General features: G+C 43.6%; 2 protein-coding genes and 1 long non-coding RNA gene across 10 annotated transcripts; 2 read left to right on the forward strand and 1 right to left on the reverse strand.

Annotated features, from left to right (window-relative positions):
- Positions 1–5,430: 5,430 nt before the first annotated feature.
- On the forward strand, positions 5,431–16,775 carry nrbp2b (nuclear receptor binding protein 2b). Of its 3 annotated transcripts, none has more exons than XR_009710517.1 (18): positions 5,431–6,015; positions 11,682–11,804; positions 11,893–11,994; positions 12,072–12,161; positions 12,276–12,316; positions 12,398–12,492; positions 12,565–12,588; positions 12,662–12,748; positions 12,829–12,884; positions 12,951–13,046; positions 13,171–13,303; positions 13,371–13,473; positions 13,562–13,612; positions 13,678–13,813; positions 13,901–13,985; positions 14,077–14,140; positions 14,218–14,273; positions 14,559–14,644. XR_009710517.1 is itself a non-coding variant. In XM_061266232.1 (18 exons), exons 1-18 carry the CDS (start codon positions 5,896–5,898, stop codon positions 14,643–14,645), a joined length of 1,539 nt encoding a protein of 512 aa, XP_061122216.1. In that variant the 5' UTR covers positions 5,431–5,895; the 3' UTR covers positions 14,646–16,775. The 3 variants fall into 3 exon arrangements, 2 of the variants coding, with proteins under 2 accessions (XP_061122216.1, XP_061122217.1); XM_061266232.1 differs by having other exon boundaries at positions 13,901–13,975; positions 14,559–16,775; XM_061266233.1 differs by having other exon boundaries at positions 13,901–13,954; positions 14,559–16,775.
- Positions 7,810–10,780, reverse strand: LOC133143941 (uncharacterized). The gene is made up of 3 exons (XR_009710518.1): positions 10,331–10,780; positions 8,331–8,437; positions 7,810–8,046 (listed from the first exon to the last, which is right to left on the reverse strand). It is a non-coding gene; the product is annotated as an uncharacterized LOC133143941 (long non-coding RNA).
- Positions 16,776–17,038: 263 nt separating the features above from the next.
- Positions 17,039–24,056, forward strand: LOC133143939 (poly(U)-binding-splicing factor PUF60-like). 6 transcript variants are annotated; one of them, XM_061266227.1, is made up of 12 exons: positions 17,039–17,180; positions 17,673–17,779; positions 18,013–18,104; positions 18,200–18,289; positions 18,795–18,845; positions 19,627–19,788; positions 19,863–19,955; positions 21,540–21,753; positions 21,833–22,065; positions 22,769–22,883; positions 23,044–23,303; positions 23,392–24,056. In XM_061266227.1, exons 3-12 carry the CDS (start codon positions 18,021–18,023, stop codon positions 23,689–23,691), a joined length of 1,602 nt encoding a protein of 533 aa, XP_061122211.1. In that variant the 5' UTR covers positions 17,039–17,180; positions 17,673–17,779; positions 18,013–18,020; the 3' UTR covers positions 23,692–24,056. The 6 variants fall into 6 exon arrangements, with proteins under 6 accessions (XP_061122211.1, XP_061122210.1, XP_061122209.1 ...); XM_061266226.1 differs by having other exon boundaries at positions 17,673–17,770; positions 18,009–18,104; XM_061266225.1 differs by having other exon boundaries at positions 17,673–17,766; positions 18,009–18,104.
- Positions 24,057–24,387: the final 331 nt, after the last annotated feature.

Genomic DNA, 24,387 nt, shown 5'->3' on the forward strand with positions numbered 1-24,387 from the left:
CAATCAACACAGTGTCAGTGATGGGGTCTGTCTATCGTGCACCACTTTGTGGAGAGTTCCAGTTTTAGAATTTCAGACTTTTGGGGTGTTAGTTTAGTTTTAAGGGGGCGGGGAAAAGGGCAGGTTGTTCCCGTCACAGAGAAAGGGGAGGAGATGGAGGAGGAGGAGGTTGGACCAATCACCACAACACAAACAAACAGGGACGACTGACCGAAGATGGCCGCATTGTTTCTGCTGCTCACCGTTGGAGGAAGTTTATTGTGCACCTGCACAGAGGCACAAGAAGCTTACGGAAAACTTGAAGAGACTTTCAAAAAAGGTGTTAACTTGTCACTGGAGAAGCTCAACGAACACGCCAGCATCCAGAACCACTTTCTCTTTTTCAGGAGCGTCTTAAAGTCCGACGTGGAGGTACTCTATCGATCTTATGATAAAACGAGCTCAGTGGCCTAGTGGTAGAGTGTCCGCCCTGAGACTGGAAGGTTGTGGGGTCAAGCCCCGGCCGGTTCATACCAAAGACTATAAAAATGGAACCCTTTACCTCCCTGCTTGGCACTCAGCATTAAGGGTTAGAATTGGGGGGTTAGATCACCAAATGATTCCCGAGCTGCTCCCCTCTCCCCCAGGGGATGGATCTAAATCACACGGGATGCGTTAAATGCAGAGGACAAACTTCACCACACCCAGATGTGTGTGTGACGATCATTTGGACTTTAACTTTTTTTTGACTTTTTAATACCACTTTCTACCACCTCGGCTGTTTGGTCGCTAGCGAGTGTAGAGAAGAATCGAAAGCCTTTTTAAAGCGTTGAAAACACGTTGTGCTCTATTTACTGTCAAAATATCAAAAACGAATCCATCAATTCCATCATGGGTTAGCGTCAAATCATTTAGTAGTCAAACTACAACTCAACTAACTTGTAATACTGCTTGTCGTCTTCCAGGGGGCGCTAATGACGACGTCAACAGCCTACCATAGTCTTTTTTTAACCATATAGATAGAAGAATCAAACTCCGTTTAGGGTTGAAACACAATGCACTTTATATGCTTTATTTACTTTACTTTTTTTTTTTTAATGAACAAATACAGTATCTACTGTATTTGCACCACCCCAACACACATTTCTTTTCATTGCATTCTTCCATTCAGGCCGGTTTTGACGTGGTCTTCATCTACCACCACTTCTACCTGAAGGCCACCAGATGCCCCAAAGGAACCACGGATCCGACGGGTTGCAGTTTCAGGAACGACGTTGTGAGCGAAACACCAAAACAAAAATGTGTAACCTGTCAATCTAGGTCACTTGTTCTTACCTGTTTTTTGGGGGGGGGCTGGGTTTGCAGCCCATGATCGACTGCGCCATTTGCTACAAAACCTTCCGGGGAGACATCGAGCCGGAGCCCAAACCTTACCTCAATTGTCTCCATAAGCCTTCCGTCACACCGGTGGGTTACCTAGTGGATTACTCACTGCCAGTTGCACTTACTTAACAGTTTCTTGTTTTTTTCTTTGTGCATCAGGAGATGCGAGTTAATCGAATGGAGCATTGCAATAGGTTGGCATACAGCAACGGAGCCACTAACCTTCTGGCCTCCACCGGAACAAAGTAATACCACGGGACTCCACACAAGGGGTCAATGAGCAATGGCTACGAGAAATGAGACGTGAACCAAAGAAAAAAAAAAAAAAAGGGAAAAAAACTAAATCGTGTTTTGATCTGTGCCCGGTGAGTGGTGTCAGGAGCTGATCCAACCCAGAGCGAAAGCATCAAACAGCCTCTAATTATAAGCCGGCGCCCCGGTGGGTCATCAAATCCACGTTGTGAAACAGGATTTGTGCCATTTGTTGCCTCTGAAGCACCGATGACAATCATTACATGTGACATGTTGTAGTTGATTATTTTGAAGAAAAAAAAAGAAGCGCCAGCCTGTGTCTCTTTTTTCCAATGAAGAAAAATACCAGTCCATATTTTACATTATAAAAACGGAAAGAACGAAATCATTTTGTAATATTTTGCTTCTACTCAAGGGACATAATGCTGCTTCTCAACAGTAACAGTTGTTCTTTGCAGATGATAAAGTATATATGCATGTGAGTGTTTTTATATCATCCATCTAACACATATGTTATTCAAACACACTTCCAATACGTTGTCACAAATTGGAAAACGATAACAGTACTTTGAGGAAATTAGGTTAGTTTACTCATACCGTATATTTCCATATACCTCCATAAATCTGGAAAGCGCTCACCAAGACCTTGTATTCAATACCTTTGAACCAAGATCAAATCGATACAGTACTTTGTCGAAAGCCATAAAAGGATTTGTTGTGATCGAGCTAACAGACAGACATAGAGGGTTGTTGGCCCCTTTGATTCAACGACACAAATGTTTTGTATAATGGACCATGAATGGTTCACGCCCTCTAAATAGTTTGGAAGCATCTTTATCATACATGCTGGACTCAGATTAGTAATCCAAGTGTGTCATACCCGAAGCGTTTGTCTTGCAGCTGCATGTTTTCTGAGCTTGTTTTTGTCAAAACTTGCTCCGAGCCCCCCTGGGGGAAAATGGGGGTGGTGGGTTTCCAGGAAGAGGGAGGGAAAGAAATGTTGGCATGGGAGCCGCTCTGTCGAGTCCAGGGCTTATTATGACCCAGCAGACAGACACAAAAGGTTGTTCACCCCACAGTGTACTCAGTTGCGCTCTCCATTAAGATGGCGGTGGTTTTGTTGCTGCTGGCCTGCGTTGGGGGAGCCGTGTGGGGGTCGGCCCAAGCCCAAGACGCTTACAACCTGCTCCCGGCGGACTACAAGAAAGGCGTGGACCTGGCCTTGATGCATCTGAACTCTCACGCGGGCGTGCATCACCATTTTCGCTTCCTGAGGAGTCTGGAAAAGTCGGATGCCGAGGTAACATTCGGGGGCCTCACTCTGGAAGACATCCTTGTTCAAACTAAAAGAAGAAAAGAAAAAAATGTTCTCGAGGCTCAAGAAGGGTTTTTGTGTATCCTATTTTTTCATTCTGGTGTCACTTGGTTTGTAAATGACCAGTTTAACAGCCAGTTGCAAGTCTCTATGAGATACTTTAAAAAGCAAAGCTGGATGTTGGAATGTACAAGGGTACCCTGAACGCAACACGAAAACATTTAGAAAGTCTGACAGTTTGTTTCATGACTTTAATTCTTAAGTGCACATGAGATCAACATGAAAACTAGAGCAACGACTGAGCTGCGGTGCATTCAGGGACCCTTGTTCATTCCAATATCAACTTCAAGTTGTGTTTCTTGACATTATAGTCAATTAACTTCAAACCAAATGGTGAATCTCATTTGCAGTGTGGCTTTGATGTGAAATACTACTACCACCGCTTTCAACTGAAGCCCACCCGTTGTGCCAAAGGATCCACTTCCAGTACCCAGATATGTCCCTTCAGGAACGACAGAGTGAGTCCCTTATAATATCAGTAATATGAAATATATCATTCATCGTTTTAATTTCAAAATGTCATCGCAGCCTCTCATGGACTGTGCGGTGTGCTACAAGACAGAGGTGGACCAGATCTTATTGGATCCCACCCCTTATGTTCACTGCATTCAGAGGCCGAGACTCACTCAGGTACATCTTTATAAAATACTTCTAAACATGACTAAGGAATTACCAATAGCAAGTCAAAGCCACCTCCGCTCAGATTTGTGGCAGTGACAAAAATAGAACCCCAAATGACTCTGACTCTGACTCTGATTTGAGAGTTGCTCCACCATTGAGAGTTGCTAAAATTGTTTTTCCTCTGAAATTTCAGGAGATGGTGACGACCAGGACGGAGCACTGCAAACAAATGAACTACAACACAGGAGGTCTGACACTTTTGGCGGTGCAAATGGATTAAAAGGCCTCTAAAAACAACAAGAGCTTCAACATTGACAAGCTGAACAAGTAGCCTGCTACATGCTCATCTTCTTACATGTAAAACTGCTTTTATACGTCACTTGTAAGCCTTTTTTGTGTGCAAAATGTAAGATTGCTACTTTAAAAATAACATTCGTCCAATCAAAATGGCTGTCCGCTTAGGATTATGTTCACTTTTTCTTCATGACCACCTTTTCCTGTCTTGCATTACGATTTGTTATTGTACTTGAATATCTTTTTCACACACAGTGGTGATATTTGTACATTGTACTTTTATTTTCTGCAAACAGACATCATAAATGACACTCAAAAATATGGACGTTCAGCCCTACTCTAATATTTGCCTTCTTCTTATTCACACATCATTATTCTCCTGGGCTTGTCATGCTTGAGGTGCCATTTTGCATTCCCACCAATGCCCATATTGTGCAGCCTTGGCCAAGAGCGAATCTCATTAACGGAAGTCTGGCAAAGTGGGGCCTCCCTAAATATAAGTAGAGGTGCTAAATATAGAGGGAGAGTGATTACAACACGCGTGTGTGATTACAGTTCACTGACCAATAAGAATCTGCAGCATTCGGTTGCAACCACAGTGGTAAACAAATTGTAAAAGTTACGTGACTGGTGTTAATAAAAAGTAGCAATGACAGTAAAAATGCCACACAGCGGCTCTACACGTAATACAATACAATGAAATTTAATCACATGCAAAATATCAAATAAGTGTATTAATTTCAATAAAGAAATATAGGTAAAAAAACAAATAATTAGATGTTATATAAACTTTCTACATTGCTACATTAATTGAAATAAAAACCTAAATAAATGTTTAAATAAATACGACGTCAAAGGCAATAAAAAAGGAAAAAACACTATAGTAGGCCAACATTAATAATTACAGTAGACTCTTTTGCCATAGGTAGGTGCCTTTCCCCACAAGACCACTAGAGGGCAGTATGGGGTCGTACCAGCCTCATCTTAATTCAACCTATTACCGTAATGCTCCTAAATTGGTCTCACCAAAATATTTTTGGGTGAGCCAATGTAAATCATTTCATCATACTAAATGTCTTTCTTGTGAGTGGTGCATGGAATGACACAAAGTGACCTTTTGCATTTTGGCATTCTCTACTTTTCAGCTCATTACAACAATTTGCCACCTCCCCAAATGTCTTTATTTACCTAAACTACTTTCCATTTAGCCATTTTATTACATTTTGGGCTTGGCGGTACAAAGCTAATCTCAATTTCGTGTGAAAATACTCTGATGATCTCTAACTATACTCCACAATGGTCTAAAAGTAAAAAAGCAATATTTTATTTGCCCAACAGCAAAATGGCAGGGTGTGTGTTGACACGCATTACCCAGAAATAAGACATTACCCCGATAATTCATTCCTGCCTCAAAAGTACCCGTATGTTTGTCTTCCACTTTTCAGCTGCTCTCGGGCAGCTAACATTTTGCAAGGTCTCTGTGTGTGTACCGTTACGGTAAATGTGCTCCAATCGACGCTCCTTGTTTAAGCTTTGGACGCCAGCGGCTCACACACTTACGCACACACACTCCTCCACTCGGAGCAAGACGCGGAACACTAACCCTCGTCCCTAAAACCCGGCCAATCATGCGACTACCACCTTCCCGGGGAAGCTCTGCAGGTTCCCCAGCCTCGCTTGGACCATCACCTGGAAGCTAAGAAGCTAGTTTTCCCGATTTATTTCCGAGTTTAGCGCTCCTTCTTTCCAGTGTGTCTGCTATTTCTTTGTCACCCACAAGGGGGTGTGGCGTCTATCCCAACCGGGAAGCTCGCTTTCAGCCTTTATCGACACCGACGGAGGTAGCGAAACGTCGCCCGAGGCAAAGCGTCGTCCCGTGGGTCATCTTCTCATCCCCCACGAACACACGGAGGAGGTCGGAGGAAGGCGAGGAGGTTGGCCTCCTGGTGGAGGACGGGAGCTAAAATCTGTCAACAGTAGACGGCGTGAAGATGACGATGTCCGTCCCGGAGAGGAAATCGGGATCGGAGGGAAAAGAGGAGGAGAGCGAGGATGAGAGCGAGATCCTGGAAGAAAGCCCTTGTGGAAGATGGCAGAAGCGCAAAGAACAGGTTGGTTGCTTGATGGGGGTTTCAATATCTGGATTGGATTCAATGTTCGTTCGTGTGTGTCTCCGTTGGTGTGTGTGTGCTGCGCGGCGCCCCGATCCCGCCGCAAAGCACGCACCCCACCGGACACTTCATTAGGTACCCCTGCACTGTCTGAATACTAATGCCCACTTTTGAGTGACACTAGCCTTTGGTATTTAACAATTTGTTTGTTATTGTGCTTGGCGTTTGCAGTGGTGGACAAACTGACCAAAGCTCTTTGCAATATTTCGACTCTTTATACTTTTTACTGACACAAAATTGTCAACAGAATATTTATGTATTTAGAATCAACAGAATGTCCACCTCTAGATAGAAACAAACGAAATGAACACAAGTGCAAAATAAAAACATATTTTAAGTCAATTGAAGACTAAATTGTGTCTTCCATGTTTTCAAAAAACGTATAGCTTCAATTTGTTTCCGAATTGAAATGGTATTCAATACTGACTTTAAAACTTTAAAAAGCGATTTAGCTTTGAAAACATTTGCTAATGCATTAGGGTCTTGAAAGATTCATGACTTTTTGACATTGGTCTATCGTTTTACAAATTGTGTTCAAACCTCAATCCAACAATAAGCGAGAACATGACTAAGCGAACAAGTCCTTTAAACAACAACGAGTTTGATTATCAGACAACAAGAGTGATGGCCTTCTAGCACTCAGCGATTGCGCGCCGGGCAGGGGGGCCCACAGCCGCTAGTGATAAAACCAAGCGTTTGTACGCGAAGGTTATCTCTGGCTCGCAGTCTTCTACCGGCACAACCTGACCTCGCACATCCACGCTAGAAATGACGCTGGGCCTTTCGCAACCCCACCCGAGCGTTGTTCCACCCATTGATTGCCCAACGTTCCGTTAACTCCGACAGCTAGCAATACCAGACAGAGAAGAGTTGTGATGCATTAGCTAAACATCCTATTGCTGCTAATATTAGATAGATATCTTTGAGTCAAATAAAATCTGACTCTGAAAACACATCGGATAATTGTCTTCAATGTTTATGAAAACTGAGGTGAATCCTTAGAAATGATTGTGTCTCATGAATTCTGCCTAGCAACTAGTGACAAGGTAAAAGAAGTAATAAACTTAATCTCATCCACCAAGCTCAGTGTAGCTCACATGCTAAATAAGTTAGTGTGTCAAAGTTCGCAGTATACGCCGCTTGATTTGCTATTGAGCTCAGCTCGAGCATTTCAATAAACATGGGATCTCGTGGTTTGCTTTCCTTGCTGGCTCAATCCTCCTCATATCCTTCTTTTGAAGTAGTCACTCAGTTTGAACATAACGACACAGGAAATCAAGCACGGTTGAGTAAAAGTGACTCACCCAGTTTGTCAAAATTGGATTTATTTTTTGCTTCATTTTTTTATGCTTTGTCTTTGTAAAGTTGTATTACATTTAAATAAGCTATCTGATTTGTGTAGTCAAGGGTGATATCTTGCTATGCGTTAGCATTTTAGCACCAGTTGTTTGGAACCTCCATTTTTTGGAGTTCAAAGTTTAAAAACTTTACAGAACAAGCCCAGCTCGCAATAAATCTTACGCAAAGGGGAGTAACCGACTTGCAACAGGAATTTCAATAGAAACGTTGTACGACGTGAGCAGAAATTGCGATTTTGCTGGCTTTGGATTCAGACTTTGAATGTATTGCTGTCGCAAAGTTTCTCGCACCTCGCCATCCATCAATCAGGATGATAACGTTGCTTTTCAGTCTTTGGCTTTGTTTATACAGATGGGCATTGTTTTCCAAGAACAGTACTTGCTCTCATGGTACACATTTAGACTTGTGAAACTGGTCTCCACACCCACCTACTCCCATTATGCCAGTATTCAGCTCCAGTCCATTTGATTGCGAGCCATCTCAATGATGCAACCAAGACTTTCTGAGTGTTGTTGCAGTAACAACCTAATAGGATGCCAGGGAAGTGCTGAAACGCGTCCAGGAAGTAGTCGGCAGTCAGTCAGGATTGACTGCCCCAGCTCCGTCTTGTCTCTGGAGAGGATAAGCACTATAAACCTCTAAGGTGGAGTGTCGGCCTTGAGAGCATGAACGAAGAGAAACGGCACTTCACAGCAAATTGGAACATTTTATTTTGACGTTTTGTTAGACTCCTTTCACTCTTTAGTTTTTTTTGTTGGAAAGCTGCACTGCAGTAAGGTTGCCAAAGTCACACTCTTTTTCTTTTCAAAGACTTTTTTTTTTTAATGCAGCCTGGCTCCAAGAACAGAGTCAATTGCGCAAATGCACCAGTTTAGGCAAGAAAAACAAAAACACACCTGCTTGTTTTCTCGGGAACATGGAAACTGCTAGCTAAAAAAAAGGCCAATCGGTAAAGCGCCCGTACTCCTTCTCTTGCCGCATTGTGGGGGAGGCACTTCATAAACTGCAAACACGGGGAAAGTGATCGTAATGAGAACAAAATACCTTTCACATGGACGGAATGGTGACGGGTAAAAAGGTGGCTTTGGCAGGCTGCCTGAAAGGCTATGCTAATTTCTGTTAGCTGTTAGCGTTCACATTGTTATGATTATTATATAATCATAATATTATATTTCATTTTACAGACCCTTTCTGCCACTTAAGGTCACCTTACATAGAGTAAAATAAAACCATATCGCAATAAAACAATAAAATCAGGAGATAGTATAAAATAAATGTTAACAAGTGTTAGCATTAAGCTAACACGTTGGTTTGCTTTGCTATGTTGCTCAGGAGGTGAGCAGTTCACAGATGGTCATCGTTCCCCGAGTCGATATTGGGGCCTTTCACACGGAGCAGTGCCTTGGGCCTACTATCAAGGGCTCTTATCCGTTGTACAATAAGTAAATAAACAGCAGGGCTTGGTTTGCCTGTGCAAGTCGAAGGGTGTGGCTAACTCACGGCGTTCCGGATGAGAGATGAAAGAGTAGGAATGTTTCATGTGGTCATTATAGTCAGCAAAAATGTTCAGAGTAGTAATAGCACCATATTACTGAAAGTAATCGAATCAAGGATATGCTCATGGGACCGGCACAAGACAGATTTTTAGCTACAATTTTGCAGTCTAATGAGGGCCTCAGTTCAAGCGGTGCAAAAGTGTGCAATGAGCTGGCGTAAAATGTCGCGCAACCTGCTTTTCCGCACATTAAAAAAAACCAAGAGTACTGATTCGAAGTCGATACATGTCTGCATGAGCACCTCCGTCCTGCAGGCAGATGGGAGGGAGATCAAAGCTGGCAAAGGGTGACATTTCTTATGTAATATTCCACACTCGCTATGCTCGTCACGGCTCGGGCGGCTTGAGTGCCGCGCCGGCCTTCATCACGGCTGTCTCGCTCGGCCGCTTTCCCAGACTCTTTGAGAAATCGAGACGTGTGATGTGATGTGATAATACGCTTTGTGACACCTATGACCTTGTCCATAATTTTTTTTAAACCAGGTTTGGGAATTTTAATATTTCATGTCCTTTTGACCGAAACGCCACATCATTCATTATTCATCACCCACACACGCATTCTGTGTTTGACAGCCAGCCGCCCATGTGACAGCTTAGGGCGAGAGACATACAGACAGACAGACAGAGAGAGAGAGCAAGCGAGAGGGTGATGGAGGCAAAGGTCAGCAGACGGTCAGTGGCTCAGGCTACCGGCGATTACAGGCTCCGTCTGCCTTCATCTCCTCGTTATCTCGTCGCCACTACGAGTCTACTCGGCTTTTAATATCCATTGATGAGTTTGTACGATTTAAATGAATTGACTTTTTCTGGAATTTTTCCTTCCAGCATTTTACTTCTACTTGTCAGCATTTTATAACTGCTGCCAAAGCGAAGGAAATAAATAAACAGAGGCTTCAAGAACAGGCTGACATTCTAGCTCGCACAAACTCAAGCTGGATTTTCAAGTCGTTTCAAGCTCGGTGGCTTTCGTTTTTTTGCCTTCGAGTGCTGAATCTACTTTGCATAAAAAGTCTGAGTCAGCAAAAAATTAAAAAAAAAAGGCCCATGGCTCTGACAAGCGATACTTTCTACTTCCTTTGAAGAAGTGGTTGTTGTACTTTTATTTTTCTATTTTATTTTTACACGAATTTTAATATAAATTGGTTTTATATAAATTACTACATATGTTTGATACCACTTTTTTGTTCTGACCGATACCAGTACAAGTATTCACTCTTTGGGTGGTCACCGATACCAAGTACCGATACCTTCAGTAGTTTTTAGTTATAACATTTCATTTAACACAATGAGAAGAAAAACAACTTTCTTTCCAAACTTCAGAACACGAGTCGGTGTTCTTACATGACTTCGGTGCCTTCTACCGCCTCCCTTACGCCAGCCAATCAGAGGGCAGAACCCCGGGTTGCTTGTTTACCACTCGAGCGTGACCATGCAACGGCCACAGCTCTGCCACCGAGTGTTTCTCAACACGATTCGAGGCTGGCACCCTGTCAAGGGAAGGAATTCCCGCTGCGGTTTGCCAGCCCACATCTCGATCCGTAACCAAAAATCAGATTACCATCTCCCACTGAGTGGATGGAGATAGAGATCATTCTTGATGATATCCAGATGATACTACGACTGGAACTAGACAGTACTTGATTTAAGAGGCGACAGGCAGAGAGCAAAATGGTCGAAGACAACAACAGCTGGTGAGACCTTTTAGTGACACCAACACCAGTTCTGGAACCTGTCTAGCATGCTCTGTATGTATTGTAAACTCTTATGCAATTTTGGAAAGTTCAAATACACCCCCCCCTCCCTCCCCGGTGAATTCAACGCTTCTTCCGACCCTACAACCCACCTCCGATTTTCTTGGAAACCAATTCCCTAATCTTTCTATAATCCTTCTCGCAAACGTAACCTCCTTCGTGGAAATAACGAGGGTCTTAAAAGCAGATTTTAGTGGCGGCCGCGGTCAGCCGGTTGGTCCCCTGGCCCGAACAATGATCCCCCTGTGGAGCTGCAAACTGAAAGCTGTTTCATGTCCACGCGTCTGCGGTGACGCGGCGAAGGGCGCGCTCGTCGCCTTCTATCAATGGCTAGCATTTAGCGCTAGCGGCGGCTGGAGGAAGAGAGAGAGAGACGTCGGAATAATTTAGCGCCAAGGAGGAGTCGTTTTAGTACAGAAGAGCAACAAAAATAAAAAAAAAACTGCACAAAAAACAATTTCTATTTCTTCTCATAAACAAAAGAAAAAACAATCCACTCGCTCTGAATGGATTATATTGAGCTTTTAACAGATGTTATCGTTCCAGTGGGGAGAGAGAGCGCGTGTGCATGTCTAATCTTCTCGGCTATGCTTTTTTGTTGTTGTTGTTGAGTAATCACGAGATCAAATCCGTTGCTACTTTGCTCTTTCAGGTTTTGGCTTGAAGGCACACACTGTCGGTCTGCGGTTATTATTTTATTCTCACCAAATAGATTTATAGTGCGTGAAATGTATTAGTTTTAAAGGTGATTATGTGGGTTTTTATCACACTGTGCGCTAGTCATCATTTTTATAGCCTGCAGCTCGACAATTTTCTCAGCAATCCGCTTTATAACGCTCCAATCCACTAGGGGGCAGTATATTCCTGAGATGAGAATCTGTGCTATAACAAAAAAAAAATTATTGCTTTTTTTTATTTTTCCCTGTCTCGGCCTCTTACAGGTGAGCCAGGGCAACGTCCCAGGTGTAGAAAGTGCCTCCCTTGCCATGGACACAGAAGAAGGAGTGGAGGTGGTGTGGAACGAGGTGCTTTTCTCCGACAAGAAGGTCTTCAAAGCTCAGGAGGTACGCAGACTTAAAATATTTCTACTGATCATTTTCTGTAGCTTTTCATAACATTTCTGGTCTCTTTTTTGTCATTTTTGTGGTATAGGAGAAGATCAAGGAGATGTTTGAGAACCTCATGCAGGTGGAGCACCCCAACATTGTCAAGTTCCACAAGTACTGGCTTGATATGAAGGAAAGTCAGGCTCGGGTATGTTTTGACCTTTTCTGTGGACATTTGTGTATGTGTGAGCGCCTCATATTTGCTAACATTACCGCCATGGACAGGTCATCTTCATTACCGAATACATGTCGTCGGGCAGCCTCAAGCAGTTTCTGAAGAAAACCAAAAAGAACCACAAGACCATGAACGTAAAGGTCGCTATTTCTCGGCTTAATCAATCACAATTAGTTTGCATAGAAAAAAAAGGAACTTATCAATAATGCGTCTCAGTTGAAAAATTCCAACCAGAATTGTGTTTTGTGGTTCAGGCCTGGAAAAGGTGGTGCACGCAGATCCTCTCTGCCCTCAGGTACTGGTTGATGACTTTTTTACAGCCCTACTGCAACTGCGGCTCTTTTATTTATGTGACTTGACCCACCCCCCCTTGCAGTTACCTGCACTCGTGCGATCCGCCAATCATCCACGGCAACCTGACGTGCGACACCATCTTCATCCAGCACAACGGACTCATCAAGATCGGCTCAGGTGTGATCCCCCGCCAGGCATTCCGTGCTAGTACAGAAAAATAATTCATCTTTTGTCATCTTCTTTCCGCAGTGTGGCATCGGCTCTTTGTTAACGGTAAGTCCATTTGTTTGCTTTCATCTCCGAGGTTATTACCCACATGATCGTCTTGTTTCTCTCCACTCGCCAGTTTTCCCAGACGCCAACGTCCAGGGAAAGGGGAGGCAACACCGTGGCGAGCAGAGGAATCTTCATTTTTTTGCACCAGAATATGGCGGTATGTTCACTAACTTAAACATGAACTGCTTGATGTTTCCTGCGTGTCTCCACCCACTCCCATGTCTTTTTTTTCGGCAGCCGGCGAAGATGATTATGCCATCGACATCTTCTCCTTCGGCATCTGCGCTCTGGAGGTGTGAACCGCTGCATGCGTGAGTGCGCTCGTGTGTGTGCGTTGACAGGCAATGTGTCACCCCTAGATGGCAGTGTTGGAGATCCAGGCTAACGGAGATGTTGCCGTCTCCAAGGAGGCCATCGTCAACGCCGGCCAATCCCTGGAGGACCCTCTCATGAGAGTATGAGCCACATTGTTTGCACTCACCTGCTGTTTACACTCACTTGCTAAACAAACAATGTTGCGTTAGCATAAATTGGAAGTGAGATGTTAGCAATCAAAATGGATGTCGTCTCTACTCGCAGGAGTTTACGCAGTCGTGTTTGCACCCCGACGCCAAGCTCCGACCGACCGCCCACGACCTCCTCTTCCACCGCGTCCTGTTTGAGGTGCACTCCCTTAAACTGTTGGCCGCCCACTGCCTCATCAGCAACCAGTGTGAGTTTCTCTCTCAGCAGCTAAAGGGAATAATTTAATGGGAAACTGAAAACATTTGGCTCTGTAGACTTGCTTCCCGAGAACTGCGTGGAAGAGAGGACCAAGTCCTTCGACCCGAACGCCGTCATGGCCGAGATTAAGCATGAAGACAGGCTCGGTGTTCAACTAAAGTAATTTTTATTTTTAAGTCTTTTTTTTTGGGGGGGGTAATCCATAAATATTAAATGCTGAACCAGGCTGGCTTTTTATATCCCACAGGTACTCCCACGTGTCCCCTTTGGAGCTGGACAAGTTTCTGGAGGACGTCAAGTAAGTAGACCGTAATCAACACCACCGGACGCATTAGCTGAGATGCTAATACCGTTGTTCATCAGGAACGGGATTTACCCCTTGATGAACTTCGCCTCGTCCCGGCCCCACCCCGTCCCCCGTGCCCTCTCCTTGTCTCAGGAGCAGGTGGAGACGGTCAAGACGCCCACGCCGGAGCCGCAGGAGACCGAGAGCAGGAAGGTTCGCCCTTTCCATATTACTGCATTTTGGCATTTTTTAGCTTGAAAAATTATTTTTACATTTGTCAAACATCATGTGTGTTATTAGGTCATCCAGATGCACTGCAACTTGGAGTCAAATGAGGAAGGGACCAAAACTCATGTGAGTCACGTTGTACAGCAGGTACATTCCTGTAAGGCTCTTCTTATTGGGCTCCATCTTACATCAAATCAGTTTTTTCTTTTTAAATATCTAATATTTAAAATCTTTTATCATCACTCCAGCTTTCTTTATTTCTCAAGATGGACGACAAACTTCACCGCCAGCTTAGCTGTGACATCCTCCCCAGTAGGTTTACCACCCGACGCAAATGCTGCTTTCTCATTGGCTCGCTGTGTTTTGATGATGTCATGTGTACCTTGCAGCCGACACATCCAAAGACCTCGCCAGCGAACTAGTTCACTACGCCTTCATAAATGAGGTACGCTATGTTTATTGTAGAATGGAAATTCAGGAAATGTGACCTATGAAAGAAAACTTTTTGAAAGGCCAAAATAAACATGTCGTTGCATTGACAACATTAGCATTGAGCTAAAATGGCTTTTACAAGCCAAAGCTTGGCGCCACTTTAATTGGGCTATATTTGTACACAAATAAATGTTTAAACTGCTGTCCATAATCTTCTCTTATTTGAGAATTATACATAAAATAAATACATTAAAAATTAATGATACGAATGTACGTTCTTGTTCCATTTGTCACTAAGGAGGACATTGAGAAGGTGGCCGGGTTCCTGGAGGACGCTATCAAGCGACACCGGCTACGGGCTCTGGCTTCTGGGAGCATGCAGTGAGCGGAAGTCACAGTAGCTCCAGGACGGACGGCAATCAGGGCCTTTGAGGGGCTTTTTATGGCGGCCGACAGCTGGAAACAGAGGAAGCGGCAGCAACACTGAGGGATGTGAAGAAACCCAAAGCAGGCTCAAGGAAGACGTCACGGCGACCGGCAAAGAAGGGAACAGGAGGACCGGGTGACGGTTGCGTTGGGATCGATTCCCTCCGAAGGGCGCATTTGCCTTTAAACGTGTCATTTCCGTGCCGGATGCCAACATTCTCAACATCCAGCCATCTTGTTGTCAAACGAATGTTTTACTACGCGCCATTTTTGCACTCCAGTGTCCACAATGGCCAATCTCCCTTTTTTTGACGTACTCCATCCATCATGCACTGATAACATTCATTCACCGTGGACTTATTTATTATCGCGAAGCAACGCACAAGGTTGTCATGTCGATTTGCGCTCGCTGCATTTCCTTTTAGCCTGCAGTGCTCTTAAGGGCTTTTCCCCTCTAAAATTGTTTTCAGTGCCAAAGAATTGTTGCAAAGTGCCTGATATGGCAACTGAACATTTTAAGACTAATAAACTACCGTATTTTCCGGACTATAAGGCGCACCGGACTATAAGGCGCACCTTCAATGAATGGCCCATTTTAAAACTTTGTACTTATATAAGGCGCACCGGACTATAAGGCGCACCATTAATGCATCATGTCAGATTTTTAATCCAAATCAAATCATTCTCTATTTATCATTTCTATTTCAACTTCAGACGCAACAAATTAATTTATAATCACAAAATAATGATCCATAGTCATTTTGATTCATAGTCTTCAGTGGGCCACTTATGATTGATTTCATGACACAATGCTTTGGGCCAGTTTAGATTTAGGAATTTAGTCCATATATAAGGCGCACCGGACTATAAGGCTTTTGAGAAAGTTTTAGGTTTTTAGGTGCGCCTTATAGTCCGGGAAATACGGTAATTGGGAAAGGATAACATTGAAGTGCATCTTAAAAAAAAAAAAGGTAGACCTCAATTCACTACTCCCCGCTAATCCAACAATAATTGACACTGTGACTAAAAAGGTCTAAAATTGCCGATAGATGCCACAAGATGGCGGAAAAGCACAACTTTTCTATTTGACATGGTTAAGAGCTCCTCCCCTGATGTGAATGTGCAAATGAACTTCAACTTGCCTCCTGTGTTGGATGTAAATATCATTTGGAGTCATTGACACTTAAAATCATGATGATTTGCTCACCAGTGTAATTCTTTTGCTTTATTTTTCTGTTGCCCTGTTTGTTTTGTCTTGATTTCATTGAGAAATGATCATCTGTCCAAATTTTTATTCAGTTTTTTTGTAGTAGTTGAATCAGTACAGTACTGCTATGATATGCATAATATTTACATATTATTATTAATATTGGAGCCCAGTTGCATTCATCGTTTCTTCTTCCAACAAACAAATTGTGTCCTGAATGTTTATTTGATGTCCCCTCAAAACTATTTCTATAGTGAATACTTGGAAAGTTAGGAAGAAAAAAAAACATCAGTTACATCAATTAACATCAATTTTGGTGGACAACACACAAAAAAAGTTTCAGTGACCAAATTAAACAGGAAGTTGTCCATTTTAGTTTGAAGTAGCCATTTCAGATGAACTTCGATGTGAAAGGGGCCTGGTTGGAAAAAGAAATTAGCCCATAACACCAGTTTTATCCATCGACATGAAATTTGGTGAAGATATGGTTGTAAATTGTCTCCACTGGTTTTGTCTTTGTTCTGTCAATTCCAAATTTAATAACAGACTGTACAGTGGCTGTTTTGAGTTTTAGTTTGCCTATCGCTGCAGATGGGAACCCAGAATCTTCCCCAACCTTCCATACAGGCTGTGCAGTATACTATTTCTATGTGGCTTATAGTTTACGAAGGATCCTACTCCAATGTGAGAGCTCTTGCTCTTCTACCACCTTGTAAGCTGCATGTTTGCATACATGGTACAATAATAATTGAAGAAAAACATTCACATCGGTCTTATCAGACAAGACTGTTGTATGAAACTTGCCTTTGGATGTGCTCTACTTAATTAAGCATTTGTAATATATTGTAGCAATGGCAGATAAATAAACTTGTGACATGTTCAGTGAGTCTGGTGTTATACATGAAGGATCTAAGGATGTTAGAACAAAAAAAACTACACTGGCGTGGTGGATGAAAGGAAGGAAGGCAGCAGGTGTAAGAAGGCAGAAAACTGCAAAGGAAGTGTAGTATTATTCCTAGGATCTAAAAGTAAAAAGGAGGAAGGTAGGAAACCAGGAAAGTAGGATTTGGCAACGTTAATAATCTAAGCAGGGTAAAAAATAATGTGGTCAGGTTTCTGTGTAGCGCACCAGCGCTGCACAACTTCCGTTCGCCTACGTCAAGGCGGCTGTGCTATCGCGAGATCCTGTCATTTCGCCGTGTTTGAGAACTATCCCAAATCTCGCGATTGTGCCAGAGCGAGGGCCTCTCCAAGGAGGTGTGCTTCATGGCGGACACGGAGACTGCGGTAAATATTCGTCGTTGACAAAGTTGCCTTTTAATCGGATTTCTACTCGAGCGGACGTCAGTTAACAAGTGCGCAGACTCTCTATCTCTTTATGTATTGTATTTGTAAAGCTGTATTGAGTATTTAGCGTAAAAGAAATGCGTTTTGCTTTGCGCGCCATTGTAATGAATGGCTAGCGATTGCTAATCAGCTAGCATCCGTGATAGCCATCCGAATCGGGCCCTAAATAATCTCATTGTTTTGATATCGGGCTGTATCATATCGCCAATATTTCTCTATCGTTAAACATCCCTAACGATTTTGATCTCAATGTTGCTTAGTTAAGTGATCGATTTACCCATTTTGTATCCCATTGCTTTGAATGAAGAGCAGCGTTAGCACCGCGCTAACCAGAACGCAGATTATTTTTCAGTATTATTGTTTCGTTGTTTGTTGCGTTACATTATTCCAATAATCTGAAGTTTTATTTTATTTCTTATTACCCTCCCGCAGGATTTGTTGAATTGTTGAAGAGTCCCCATCATTTCCCCCTCTGGGGCTTTCTTTCCCTCAGTGTGGTGGAGCCAACGCTCAGCGAGCGGCTTTGGTAGGTAAGGCAAGTTAATTTTGGACTGTTCTCAATTGCAACAAACTCATATTAATTTTCTGTAGATGCTTACTATAATCCCCTAAAGTAGGATTCATCGTTCAGGCCAAGTCGAGAAATGAATGCAATGTCGAGATGTTAAATTAAACGTAGCTATTTCCCAAAATGCTTATTTTTTAGATATAAAAATAATAATAATCTGAAAACATGTAGACTTTATTTTATAGTTTTTATTCTTACAGGGAGTTGCAGCGATGACGATGGAGAATGGACAGGGCACAGGCTCTAAGCTTGGCCTGCCCCCGCTCACCCCGGAGCAGCAGGAGGCGCTGCAGCGGGTAGCAAAGCACTTTCATAACCCTTTTTCTAACCCATCATTTAAAAAAAAATCGAACATTTGGAGAATGAATGTGGCTTGCTTCACATGTGCCAGGCAAAGAAGTATGCCATGGAGCAGAGCATTAAGAGTGTGTTGGTGAAGCAGACCATTGCCCATCAGCAGCAGCAGCTCACCAATCTGCAGGTGAGATGTACACTTTATTTCCTTGCGCGTTAGTTTGCCTAAACTTTAGGAAAACAATGTATCGGCTGCACAGTCTCTAAATTATAGATTTCCTATTCAAGTATCTCTTTTTTCATTAATTAAAAAAAAAGGCTCAATTGGATGCGCTTCCCCTCTTCTCCACCATGCAGTGAAAAAGCATGTGTAGAGCGTGTCCTGCTTGTGCCTCTTTGTTCTTTTTCAGGTGGCGGAAGTCCCTACGAAGGCATAGTTTTTTGTATTTAGTATGTGTTGCTCAAAGGAAGCTTGTTTACTAATTGTGATGAAATTGTCATTTAAAATGGAGGAGGCAAGTCGCCAAACTGTATGTTGTTTAGTGGAAGAGTATGCTCAAAGAGTAGACAAGCACATTTGTCTGTCTAGGTGTCATGACCTTCTTTTTTGTTTTGAAAAGTTAAGAAAAGCAAAAAGCTAAGGGATATCTAACCTACCTTTCAGCACCTTTTTCGTCTTTACTGTCTTTCAGATGGCAGCAGTGACTATGGGCTTTGGAGATCCTCTCTCACCTTTACAATCGGTCAATAGATTATTAAATTTTTTTCTGTGCGCATTCTCAATGAAAAAAAAAAGGACTTTTGATGTGGCACCAATTCCTGCATTTAAATCTTTGCATTCGAGTATTTTGTTAGCGTCCTTGTCGTAATTGATTTGAAAAAGCTTTGAGAGACATTTTTAAAATGGGGCTTTTGCGTTTTTAGCTTCTGGGCAAGCAAGTTAGATAAAGTCGTTTCGCGTTTAAAGGTCTTCTAAGCGGCTTGTAGCACCATCCAAGCATGGCATAGTGGATGGTTAGCAGTCGTTGCGTTCGTGCGACTTAAACGTGAGCCTTGGTGATGGAAAACACGTTTCGATTAGTCGTAAATTAAGACTTCTGTCCGATGTGTTTCTCAAGATTTTTGTTTGGATTTCGTATGAATTCCGCGATTATTTTTTTTGTACCTTACTTGCATCCCTGGACTACAGGTCAGTTTCTGAAGCCAAATGTTTGTAAGGGCTGTGCATGTCAATCACGTCAGTGTTTTCTCTGCCTCCATAAGTCATTTGATAACGCTTCTACATATACATAATAAGACGTCTTCCACTACGGTCTGTCCCTTTTTTGATTATCTTATTTCATTATCTTCAGACCGACCCCCTTTCCCTAACTTTGAATTGGCCAAAGGCTACTTTTGGGAAACCAAAGCACAGTAGAAAAATACACATTTATTATTTCCCGTTTGTGTGTGCGTGTGCATATTCTCCCCGTCGTTCCCTTTCGCTATAATGCTCACGGCTGGTGTTTTTTTCCTGGTCGGCAGGTGGCAGCTCAGCGGCAGCGCGCTCTCGCCATCATGTGCCGGGTGTACGTAGGCTCCATTTACTATGAGCTGGGGGAGGACACCATCAGACAGGCCTTTGCTCCCTTCGGCCCCATCAAGAGCATTGACATGTCTTGGGACTCGGTGACAATGAAGCACAAGGTTAGTGAGTTGTCTTGTTGGAGGGAGGCGGGGTGCCAGGTCTGTTTTCATTTTGCTTGTGGTGGGCCGCGCAGGGCTTTGCCTTTGTGGAGTACGACGTGCCAGAGGCTGCCCAGCTGGCTCTGGAGCAGATGAATTCAGTCATGTTGGGTGGGCGAAACATTAAGGTGAGTAGTCTGGACTCATTTCGTCCTAATGGTAAGTTGAGAACACTACAGTGGAACCTCCAAAGTCCCAGCGCCGTCCAATTCCGTGTTCAATCTCGCAGCAGGCGCGGAAGAGCCAAGTCCTCTGCTAACATTTTAAGGAGTGAAAAAAATGTCTCAACAATAAAATACACTAGTGAAATGTTGATTACTTAAAAATCCGTAGTTGAATAAACGTATGATAAACTGTTCTATGTAGAGTCCAATACAATTTGACTTAGCACGACTCTAGATGTAGACATAAGTGGCCAATTTCTTGTGTGTATCTAAAATTCCACTCTCCAAATTTGACAATGTGGGAAACTGAGGTTCCACCGTACCATATCATTTTGAATAAAAGCCAATCGCACTTGTTGTTTATTGAGTAGTCCTTAAAATTGTTCCTGTCATCTCAACATGCAAACACTAATTGTTGTCTTTTGCCTTGTGTGTCTTTGTTGACTTGCAGGTGCGTGGCTGTGTGACTTGCGTGTGTGCCTGAGTGTGTGCGCGCGTGTTGTTTCGAATGTGTTGCTTCCACACTTGTATCAAGGCCTGTTCGTCGTGACCTCTCAGTGCGATTCCCAGCAGCGCGCTGCATCGCTCTGTTGCTACGTTGTGCCGATGATGGGCTGCGCCTGGTTGGTGTTGCTTGGCCGCCCCATCTGTAGTACAGATCCCAGTCCCGTCTAGATACTCGTGGAGAGAAAAAAAAAATAAGAGCAGAGAGAGACAGAGTAGTTCTCCGGAGGTAGTGAGTAGTTGCTAAGTGGTTTTAAAATATCTTGATTCATTTCAAGAGAAGAGCTTTAAGGCAGGAGTGGGCGATCTACAAAAACATTTGAATTTGGTCCGTCGTGCCGTTCCAAAAGCAAATAGAAGCTCATTCTAAAATAAATTAGCTGAAAATCCTTCAACATTTATTTTCGCTGCGTCGTATTTTTTTCACACATTTCGTCGGATCCAGTAAAAAAACAAAAGAATTGGAAAGCCCCGCCCCTGATTTAAGGATTTAAATGCAGTGGTGCCTTGACTTAGTTTTTCAAGCTGTCGCTCAAGTAGGAAAGAGCCACAATCTCATTTCATACAGTTTCAGCAAACACACCAATAGAAAATGAATACACTCACAAAACCCAGCCATTAAAAGCACACAAGCAACAAGAGATTCTTGGTAGTGATACATAATTTAGATAATAATTTTAGATAATTTAAATTTGTTTTTTACACAAACACAAATCAAACACAGTATTCATTCACACCGCAATTCTTCTTTGTATTATCACACACAAAAAAAATGCTATTCCTGTCATTACACTACACAAAAAGCATTTCTTAACGTTCTTATTTGTTTTTACACATTACAGTCACAGTTACATGCTTTGATTAAAATCAACATTTTACTGGCATCAAACTTGTAAGTCAAGGTACCGCTGTAACGGACGACTAGAATGATGAGCCAGGTGCAGTGAGAATGTAGGCCAGGGATTCGGAGTGTGTCCTCGGTTCCCCAAAGCAAACCCCCACCCCACCTGTTAAGTAGCCCTGCTGGTATGATCTGTGCTATAGGTTGGGCGGCCAAGTAACATCGGTCAGGCGCAACCCATCATTGACCAGCTGGCAGAGGAAGCGCGTGCTTTTAACCGCATCTACGTGGCCTCGGTGCACCCCGACCTGTCTGACGACGACATCAAAAGTGTATTTGAGGCTTTTGGGAGGATCAAATCGTGTACATTAGCCCGAGACCCCACCTCCGGGCGGCACAGAGGCTTCGGCTTCATCGGTGAGCCGGGTTGGGGGCGGCGGCGCTGCCTCGTAGCCCCGCTCTCAGTGCCTTCTAACTACGCTTTGTTGACTTGCAGAGTACGAAAAGCCGCAGTCGGCCGTGGACGCGGTGTCTTCTATGAACCTCTTTGATCTGGGGGGTCAGTACCTGCGGGTGGGCAAGGCGGTCACTCCTCCCATGCCCATGCTCACCCCCACCACTCCCGGTGGCCTCCCACCGGCAGCGGCGGTGGCTGCAGCGGCGGCCACTGCCAAGATTACGGCCCAGGCAAGTATGAATCCCTTCCACAGGGATTTAATGGCCTTCCAGGTAAATATAAAATTAACTGATGGCCATTTTGCTTTGATTTGAGGTGACTGGGAGAAGGCCAGCTTAGTCAAGTCCGTATTGAAATGCAGTACGGTGTTCCCTCTGTTATTCAATAGTCAATAGAAAAATCGGAGTGATATAAAACAGATAGTTTTAAACAACAGTACCTTGCAAATTGCCTATAAGATGGCAGTGAAACTCCTAATGAGGCTCCTCAACTTACAAAGCATTACTTTGGCCTCCAGTTCATTGGCAAATGTCAAAATAAAAATCACTTGGCTAACTTTGTCGACCCCTGGCGGTTGGCCAGTTCCTATGAAAGTGTCACTCCAGTAAAAATGCAGCTGAGCCTGGATTTTAAAATGGGAAAAGAAATTGGCAACAATTAAATTTAGGGAATGGTGGGTGCCAAGTGCTGAAAGTTGCAGGGGAGCACTGTACACTCAAAAAGAAAAATGGGGTTATCACAATGACACTCCTCCCATTCACCATTAGGATGTGCACACCAAGTGTCTTATCACAGTAAGAACAGTTGCATCGATTCAGCAGAAGTTGCTTGAATAATTTTAAAGACGAGCTCGTCTTTCCGTGTTGGGGCGCTAAGCTGCCTCTGTGGTCACACTGTTGATTGTTGACTGTGCTGCCTCTGTGCTGTGTTCTTGTTTTTCCCTTACCTAATGTCTCGGGAACCCCCTCTCTCAAGGAGGCCGTAGCCGGCGCGTCAGTCCTGGGGGCGTTAGCTGCGCCTCAGCTCCTTAGTCAGCAAATGGGAATACCGCAGGCCGTCATGGCTGCACAGGCGCCCGGCGTCATCACAGGTGAGAGCGTCATTGAACACGTCCGCTGATAACAGTGCCACTTTTTTTGTCACTGATGATCTGGTCCGGGGCTAACATAAGTCCGAAAAGGCAAAAGCAGACTAAATGTATAAGCAAAGCATTAAATTTTCTAATTTTCCTTCTGGTGTTTCCCTTGTAGGAGTGACTCCAGTGCGTCCTCCCATCCCGGTGCTCCCCCAGGTGGGCCTGGTGAACCCCGTGCTGGCATCGCCGCCCGTTCTCTCCAGTCAGGTGCTGGCGGCAGCCGTTGCTGGCCAGCTGCAGGAGAAGAAGGAGGAGAAAGAAGAGGCGCTCCAGGACGGCACGGGCCAGGAGATGCTGAGCGACCAGGAGCACATGAGCATATCGGGCAGCAGCGCCAGACACATGGTCATGCAGAAGCTGCTTCGAAAGTCTGAGGTAACAAAATGCCACCAAATTGCATTCTATAGTTATCAACAACAAATAAAAACTTTGCCTTATCCATTTTTTCATTCTTGCTTTCCAGTCCACAGTAATGGTCCTGCGCAACATGGTGGGCCCGGAGGACATAGACGACGCCCTGGAGGGCGAGGTGACAGAAGAGTGTGGCAAGTTCGGCTCGGTCAACCGCGTCATCATCTACCAGGAAAAGCAGGGTGAGGAGGAGGACGCCGACATCATCGTCAAGATCTTCGTGGAGTTCTCCATGGCTTCGGAGATGAACAAAGCCATCCAGGCGCTCAACGACCGCTGGTTTGGCGGACGCAAGGTGGTTGCCGAGGTGTACGACCAAGACCGCTTCAACAGCAGCGATCTGTCTGCGTGAACCGCTTCCACTCTTGTACACCTCAGTCCTCTCTAATTGTCTTGTCTCTTTTTTTCTAAGAAAGAATAGTTGTTCGTCAATGATGAAAATGATGTTTGGCTCAGACCTGCGATGACTCCGTGATCCAGGTTTCCACATTTTTTAAGGAAGAATAGTTGTTTGTCAATGATGGATTTGTTTGGCTCAGACCTGTGATGCCTCCGCCGTGGTCCAGGTTTCAACATTTTGGTAACCATACCCATTAAAAAAAGAAAAAATAGATGAATAGTTTTTTTCTTTGGCTCATTTACATGTTTTTTTCTTCGCAAAATTATTGGACCATGTAAACACTGTTTGTTTTTACAATTAAAGGTTATTTGTCCACAGCTTCTGTGTTGCATTCTGCTTCATGGCATGTTACAAATTTGTTAATGAATGATGCTTTGGATTTTTTTGGAATGGATTTTTAAAAAATATTTGTCTTGCACACCACGATGTAGAGATTTTTATTTTTCAAATGTGAACATTTACACAAATATAAACAATTCAATGGCTAAAAATACAGTAATAATCGATAAATATGAAACATTCTACTTTGAACTGCACTTTTGGACATCAATTGCATTGCATGAGGAAATTTCAGTGTTCTGCTACCTAGATGGCGCCATACACCCAGGACCCAGCGACAATAGCGCGTCAGGGGGGGCCGGAACGCGG

The sequence above is a fragment of the Syngnathus typhle genome, linkage group LG19, assembly GCF_033458585.1.
Source record: "Syngnathus typhle isolate RoL2023-S1 ecotype Sweden linkage group LG19, RoL_Styp_1.0, whole genome shotgun sequence".
Classification (NCBI taxonomy): domain Eukaryota; kingdom Metazoa; phylum Chordata; class Actinopteri; order Syngnathiformes; family Syngnathidae; genus Syngnathus; species Syngnathus typhle.